This window comes from Lolium perenne, chromosome 1 (assembly GCF_019359855.2).
Source record: "Lolium perenne isolate Kyuss_39 chromosome 1, Kyuss_2.0, whole genome shotgun sequence".
Classification (NCBI taxonomy): Eukaryota; Viridiplantae; Streptophyta; class Magnoliopsida; order Poales; family Poaceae; genus Lolium; species Lolium perenne.
In genome coordinates this window covers 135,582,298-135,590,381 of record NC_067244.2, presented here as the reverse complement: position 1 = coordinate 135,590,381, position 8,084 = coordinate 135,582,298, and the positions used below count along the sequence as shown (strand labels likewise).

General features: G+C 47.1%; 1 protein-coding gene across 1 annotated transcript; it reads right to left on the bottom strand.

Annotated features, from left to right (window-relative positions):
* Positions 1–640: 640 nt before the first annotated feature.
* On the bottom strand, positions 641–5,385 carry LOC139833050 (uncharacterized). Its single transcript, XM_071823167.1, has 4 exons — positions 4,132–5,385; positions 3,282–3,361; positions 2,290–2,786; positions 641–2,175 (listed from the first exon to the last, which is right to left on the bottom strand). The coding sequence occupies exons 1-4, from the start codon at positions 5,383–5,385 to the stop codon at positions 641–643; spliced, it is 3,366 nt and encodes a 1,121-aa protein (XP_071679268.1).
* Positions 5,386–8,084: the final 2,699 nt, after the last annotated feature.

Below are 8,084 nucleotides of genomic sequence, written 5' to 3'. Positions count from 1 at the left end.
TGAAACAAAAAACAGCAGAAAACAGCAACTGGCGCTTCGGCATCTCGTTTATAGGTTAGTGCCGGAAAATGCATATAAATGATGTAAAGTGTGTATAAAACATGTTAGTATTGTCATAAAAGTAGCATGGAACATAAGAAATTATAGATACGTTTGAGACATATCACTTGGCACCTTAAATGCTAAGGACTGTGTACTGGAATTGCGTGTACAAACATCGTTCCTATATCTCCTCAACATGCATGCATCTCGAAGAAGCGACTGTTAGCACTTAGCACTTCATGTTTTTCAGGGGAAAACAGTCACCATGAGGAAGGAACGTACATAAGACTGCTCATAGTGGGAGTAACATAGGTAGTAACATCACATACCTTAAATGAAGAAATAGAGTGGGGTGGTAAGTAGCTATCTTACCATAACATCACACTTCTCAAGACAAGATGAGTCTACAATCTAATAAATATTGTTGAATTTTGTTGTCGTAGGGTGGAACGGTGTTGCCCTCCTGGGCCACCGGGTACGTGTTATAAGGGTGAGGAATAACCCCTCACAGGGTAATACAAGATTGTATACGTATACATGTGGTGTACTACACCATCTCGTATACGTATAGGATTACATGTCTAATACCCCCCTTAATCTAGACCTGGGAGAGGTTTAGATTACGCTTAAACTCATTAAGTTTCTTAGTACATAAAGCTTTGGTAAAACCATCAGCAATTTGATCCTTGCTAGAAATAAACCTGACATCAAGTTGCTTGCGAGCAACTCGTTCTCTAACAAAGAAAAAATCAATCTCAATATGCTTAGTGCGAGCATGGAAAACTGGATTAGCAGACAGATAGGTGGCCCCAAGATTATCACACCATAAGCATGGTTTTTCCTTGAGTTTCACACCTAGTTCTCGAGTAAGAGCTTCAACCCATATAAGCTCAGCAGTGGCATTTGCAATTGCTTTATACTCAGCCTCTGTGCTAGAACGAGACACAGTAGGTTGTTTCCTAGCACTCCAAGAAATAAGATTTGGACCAAAAAAGATAGCAAATCCACCAGTTGAGTGTCTGTCATCTAAATCACCCGCCCAGTCTGCATCAGAATAAACACTAAGAAGAGTGGAAGGAGACCTCTGAAAAGTGAGACCAACTCGGCTTTTGCCCTGAATATACCTCAAAATCCTCTTGACATCAGTCCAATGTACAATTGTGGGAGCATGAAGATACTGACATACCTTATTAACCGAAAAAGCAATATCAGGTCTAGTCATTGTCAAGTACTGAAGACCACCAACAATACTCCGGTATCTAGTAATATCATCAGGGCCAAGAGGAGAACCATCAGTCAAGGCCAGCGTATCAGTAGGAGAAAGTGGTGTAGGACATGGCGTGCAGGAGCTCATACCAACACGTGTCAATAAATCTGTAGCATATTTTTCCTGAGTCATGAGCAAGCCATTGGACTGTGGATGAATTTCGAGTCCTAGAAAATAATGAAGGTCCCCAAGATCCTTAAGAGCAAACTCTGAACTCAAATTATGAAGAAGAGCTGAGATGGCCTGATTAGAGGAACTCGTCACTATGATGTCATCGACATAAATAAGAATGTACACAGTGAGACCTGCCTTGTTATATAAGAACAAAGAAGTATCAGCATTAGACGGAAGAAAACCAAGGGTGTAGAGCTTGGAACTGAGCCGAGAGTACCAAGCACGAGGAGCCTGTTTCAGACCATATAAAGCCTTGTCAAGTCTGCAAATATAATTTGGAGTAGCGGAAGACTCAAAACCAGGTGGTTGCTTCATGTAAACTTCCTCTTCCAGAACACCATGTGAAAACGCATTCTTAACATCTAGCTGCCGTAAGCTCCATCCTCTAGAGACTGCTATAGATAGAACAAGGCGAATAGTAGCAATCTTAACAACAGGACTAAAAGTATCTTCATAGTCTATACCATACCGTTGCTTGAATCCTTTTGCCACAAGACAGGCTTTGTACCTGTCCACTGTACCATCAGCATGTTTCTTAATGCGATAGACCCACTTGTAGTCAATAACATTTTTGGTGGAGTTCGGAGGTACAAGATGCCAGGTGTCATTTGCAAGAAGAGCATCATATTCATCTTGCATAGCTAGCTTCCAGTTTGGGTCAGCTAAAGCCTCATTGAGTTTTGTTGGTTCTCCTGTAGATGTGAGCAAAGCATATCGAACAGTGCCATCGATCTATTTTTTCGGTTGACGAATACCTTTTTGAAGACGAGTCTGAACTCGAGGTGCAACCATAGGCTGGGCAGTACCAGTAGCCGGAGCAGAAGATCCGGGGGGATCATCAGGGGCAGAGGAGGCAGCAGCACTGTCGCTGTCAGCCTCATCATTGGCTGAATCATCGTGATGGGCAGCAGTGTCCTGTTCGGTAGAAAAGACAGGAGGCCCGGCATGCAGGGGTGGTGCGCGGCCAGGCTCAGCAGGAGAAGGGGACGGCGGCGACGTGGCAGCGGAAGACTGGGGCGCGCCAGCCGACGCGGGGGCGGGCGACGTCTCCAGCCGCGATGTGGCGCCAGCTGGTTGGAGCGGACCGGACGCCGCACGTTCGTTGGAGCCCGGCGCAGAAGAAGCTGTCAGCACGGGACCCGAGGGCGATTGATTGCTGCCCAGAATCAGCCTCGGGATTGCTGCTGCTAGCATTTTATGCTGTGCTGTTTGACTGATCTGTGGCATTATTTGATGTGCTGTTTTCAACAGTTTCTTCAGAATTTTGAGGAGATTCATCTTTAGAATGTGTAGGAGCAGCCACCTGAGGAAAATCAACAAGAGGAAGGTGCAAATAGTGATCATTAGTATGCACACCCCTATCACTAGCTTCCGAAGATGAGGTGTCACTTTGAAGGAGAAGAATTTCTTCACGAAGACGACGACCAGCGTTAGGATGAAGAGAAGCAAAAGGAAAAAGATTCTCATCAAACACAACATCGCGAGAAACATAGACATGCCCAGTGGTGACATCGAGACACTTTACTCCTTTATGACGAGGACTATAGCCAAGAAAGACACAACGTTTGGAGCGAAAGGAGAGTTTATGTTTGTTGTAAGGACGCAAGTTGGGCCAACAAGCACAACCAAACACTCGAAGTGACTCATAATTGGGTTTGATTTGGAGGAGTTTTTCTGTGGGGGTCTCAAAATTGAGGACTTTGGTAGGAAGCATATTTATGAAAAAAGTGGCTGTGAGAAAAGCATCATCCCAATATTTTAGAGGCATGGAGGCATTGGCAAGTAGAGCAAGACCTACTTCAACAATGTGACGGTGTTTGCGTTCAGCAGAACCATTTTGTTGATGAGCATGAGGGCATGAGACATGATGGACAATGCCTACACGTTGAAAAAACCCATTTAATTTTTCATATTCACCTCCCCAATCAGTTTGCATGGTGAGAATTTTGCGACCAAATTGGCGCTCAACATATTGTTGAAAATCAAGAAACACTTGATACACATCTGAACGTTTCTTGAGTAGATATATCCAAGTAAATTTGCTAAAATCATCAATGAAGCTCACATAATATGCGTGTTTGCCTACAAAGAGAGGAGCTGGACCCCATACATCAGAAAAAAATTGTTCCAAAGGAACAATAGATACACTGGTAGAAACAGGATAGGGTAGCTGATGACTCTTAGCCTGTTCGCATGGATCACATATGTAAGGATTTATTTCAGAGGAATATGATAGCTTATTCTTCCTAAGTATTTGCTGAACAATAAAAGATGAAGGATGTCCTAGAAGACGATGCCACGTAGAGGATGAAGGCTTGATGGTGACTAGAGCATGCTTGGAAGACCCCGAAGAAACAGGAACTAGAGGATATAAGCCACCATGACAAGGACCTTTAAACACGACTTGCTTGGTTTCCTGATCCTTAATCAAGAAAAAGAATGGGTGAATTTCCATAAAAGGTGTTGTTATCAAGAACAATTTTATGAGCAGAAAGCAAATTCATGGAAGCATCGGGAACATGTAGTATATTGCGAAGTTGTATAGAACTAGTTGGGGTGTGCAAAACAAAATGACCAATATGTGCAATATCCATACCTTGTCCACTAGCATTGTGAACTTGATCTCGTCCTTGATAAGGCTCATGTACTTGAAGTTTATTGAGTTGTCCAGTAACATGGTTTGTAGCTCCAGTGTCAATGTACCCAATTGGTATCAACACCATATGCACCTTTGGTGTGGTCTGGGGGAGTGTCCTCATCATCATCATCACCATAGCGCCACCAACAGTCACTAGCTTTTGATGCCCTTCCTTCTTGCATATCTGATAGAGAACACCCTCCTGCCAAGGCGTAGCTACACGGTCCTTCTTCCCTCGCCCCCCTTTGGGCCGACGCTGCTGCTCCGGCTTGGGTTGACCACGGTTTTGGGGAGGTGTGGGCTGGCGGGGTGGTTGTTGGGGCGGACGCATAGGTGGTGGCATGTAAGGCTGTTGGTAAGGTGCGGGTGGCATGTATGGGTGTGGGTAGTGATGGTAGGTGGGATGTGGCTGGTATGGCGGAGGCATATATGGCTGCTGGTATGGTGGAGGAGCATAGGGTGCTTGATAGGCAGGTGTGGAAGACATGTATGGTGGCTGGTAAGGGGGCGGAGGTGGGTTGTATGATGGAGAAGGGAAAGGGCGTGGAGGTGTAGGTCCATAGGAAGGACGCCGAGAAGCAGCATTGTCAGATGATGAAAAACCCCCATGGCCTTGACCAGTAGATTGCAGCATAGCATCACGAGTCTCACAGGACAGTAATTGAGAGCACATGTCATTGAGAGAGGTGGAGGGAACAACGTTAATGGCGGCAACTAAGCTGTTGAACGAGCCATCAAGATCGTTCAAGATATAATCCTTAAGCTCATCATCGTCAACTGTTTTCCCGGCAGCAGCGAGTTCGGAGGCAAAGCCTTTCATCTTGGTGATGTATTGTTGGGCGGTCAGATCTAGCTTCTTGGTGTGGGTGAGAGCACCACGGAGTTTAGAGACCCGAGACTTGGACTGTGTAGAGTACATATTATGCAGAGCACGCCACACATCGACGGCATGATGAAGACCAAAAACATGGGGCAGCACATCCTCAGAGAGGGAATTGACAAGAAAACTGACCACCTGTTGATCTTTGGTGACCCAAGCATCATAGGCCGGGTTTGGAACAGAAACTTTCTTCTGATTCTCATCTTCAGCCTCCAAAGTTTCAGATGGGGCGACATCAGTTCCTTCAAGAAGTCCCATGACCCGAGCACCGCGTAATGTGGGCAGAACTTGAGTCTGCCAGTAGAGGAAATTTACACGGGTCAACTTCATGGCCGGCGGGGCACCAATGGTGGTCGTCCCGGACGAAGTAGATGACGACGCCATCAGCTGGACGGGGACGGAGCGACGGGTGTGATCCTGGATGCGAGAAAAAAAGGGTTCCTGGGGAGCGATCCTGTCCTGGCGAAACGAAGGCTTCCTTCCCGATCATGTAGATCGGTTCCTGGCAGGCGATCGGAAAACACCGACTGAAAAAAAAAACTGGGTCCTTGGCGATCGTCGACGAGGAAGAGAGCTGCCCGATCGTCGATCAATCCTGTCTTTCCCGATCTCGTCAATCGGATCCTGGCGGCACGGCGAAGGGAGCACCGGTGGCGCTAGATGAAACGGAGAGGAAGGGCTCTCGATACCATGTTGAATTCTGTTGTCGTAGGGTGGAACGGTGTTGCCCTCCTGGGCCACCGGGTACGTGTTATAAGGGTGAGGAATAACCCCTCAGAGGGTAATACAAGATTGTATGCGTATACATGTGGTGTACTACACCATCTCCTATACGTATAGGATTACTTGTCTAATAAATATAACATGCATGATACCACAAATATGTAACTACGCACTATAATATGCACCATGTTACTACTCTATGTTACTCCCCACTATAACTAGTCTAAACTCTCTTCATTTTTCTTTTGATGATCTAGGATTAAACAAACAACATACAGATGTCACGAAGTTGCGAGGCAGCTGGCTTGTCGCTGTCGATCATCAACACGGCTGATGTATCCTTGTTTGCAGGACAACACTGTACGTACATTGATGCGGTTGATGGAGGCGAGAACTGCTTTGGAGGTGGTTGAAGAGCTGATGAAGATGAGCGCAAAGAAACGAGCACTGGCCGCAACATTGATGTGGTGCTGGTGGTGTGAGCGCAACAGCATTCGTGAAGGACATAAGGCCCGCACATGCGAGGAGCTGGCTTGGACAATCACACATCAAGCTGAGGCGTTTTATGACCTGAATGTGCAACCAAAGGAGAGCTTGAGGAAGGCGAAGCAGTGCTGGCAGGCACCAGCTGCGGGCTGGGTGAAAGTGAATACCGACGGGTCTTTCTTCTCTCAGACTGCTGCAGTGGTTGGGGTGCTATTCTGCGCGATCCTGATGGTGATGCGGTTGCTTGCGCCGCTGGTCACTTGCCGCACCTGCTGAGTGCTTTCCATGCTGAGGCCATCGCTGCCGAGAAGGGGCTTGGCTTGGCTGCTCATTTGGGCATTCAGAGGATCTACCTCGAAACTGACTCCATGGTGCTGAAAGCATCGCTGGAGAGGCGGGAGATTGACATGTCCAGCCTGGGATGTGTCTTTGAGCGTATAAAGGAGATGATTAGGAGTAATTTTGTCCAATGTAAAGTCGGAAACTCCATAGTCTGCCCGAGCTTGCCTGGTTCATCGCTTCACTAGCTCAGCTGGTATAGCTATGTGTATTATTAAATTTGTAATCCTAGGGAAGAATACACAACGGGACCCATTCAACTACTATGCCTGTATGATTTTTGGGAGATGCAGCCCAAGTAGGACCATAGGGTTCAGGTCCGGCACCGTGACAACTGACAACCACCAGCCAATTTGTTTGTTGAATCCCTCAGAATTCACCTCAGAGGAAAGAATTCAAAATTTGAGACATTTGGATGCAACTTTTTGCTACACCCTCTCGATTCGAAACAGCTCTCGAGTCGAAACAGCTTTCGACCTGTTATATTAATATACTATATGCATGATATATAAGGTAAGGACATCTCCAACGAATCGGCGGAAACGGACGCGAAGTGGCTATTTTGGACAGCGCGGTCGAAATATGTTGTACCGAGGCCTAAATGTGGCCCAAATATGCGTCGTGTTGGCGTCTGCACGGAAGTTGTCCGCCGCGCCGCACGTTCGCGTTGGTTGTATCCGGGCTTGTCAGACAATGACAGAGATAAGAAAAAAAATTCCCATCACTATTGATTAGACAAAAAGATCATCTTTACATAGATGATTAGTCGAGTTAACCAAAAACTATGACTGTTGTACCTGCTTGCTGTCGCGCGGCCTACTATGGTCGGGGTTACTCGCAGCCGCGTCGCCTCCACCGCCCCCACATCCGCCTCCAGCTGGTCGGCCTGGCGGCCGTACGCGGTAGTCTGCTCCTCCGGTGCCGCCTCCACTGCGTGGATAGCGGCGAGGTCCGGATCATCCGGGTAGGAGCGACTGGCCATCTCAACAAGGCAAGCCCAGATGCGGTCGTGCTCGGCCATGGATGTTTTCTAGGTTTATTGGGTTGAGATGTGCCCTTCTCGCCCACCGGCATCGACCATATAAAGGCATGGCGGGGTGGGAAACACCTATCCGCAAGCCTCTTCCCGCGCACGTGAAACGGAGGCGAAAACGTGCCAATCTACTGACCGTGCGCAGGAACCAGCGCCCCCACGCGGAAAGCTGTAATCGCCGATAGCAGGCCTCGATGAGACGTTAAACCGCCATTACTGACCTTAACGTTGTTAGGGGAAAAAAATTGTCGGCCCGCTGGGCATACCTCCGATGCAAACGGACGTGGAGGCACTGTACAACCGATTTGGTGTCCGTGGGGCGATGCAACCGAAAGCGTAGGGTCACTTTTGGCGTCCGTTTTACGTCGGTCCGTTGGATATGCCCTAACAACATAATCAAGCGCAAGAGAAAAAATAAGAGAAAGAAAGAGAAAATAATACTCCATTTGGTCCATATTAATGGACTCAAGTTTATCTAGATTCATACTACTATCTAGTATGT

Coding starts and splice junctions, on each gene's coding strand:
- LOC139833050 (XM_071823167.1), bottom strand. CDS start 5,385: ATGGCGTCGTCATCTACTTCGTCCGGGACGACCACCATTGGTGCCCCG. Junction 2,787..3,281: donor AACACCGTCACATTGTTGAA/GTAGGTCTTGCT, acceptor GATTTTCCTCAG/GTGGCTGCTCCTACACATTC. Junction 2,176..2,289: donor ATCTTCTGCTCCGGCTACTG/GTACTGCCCAGC, acceptor TCACATCTACAG/GAGAACCAACAAAACTCAAT.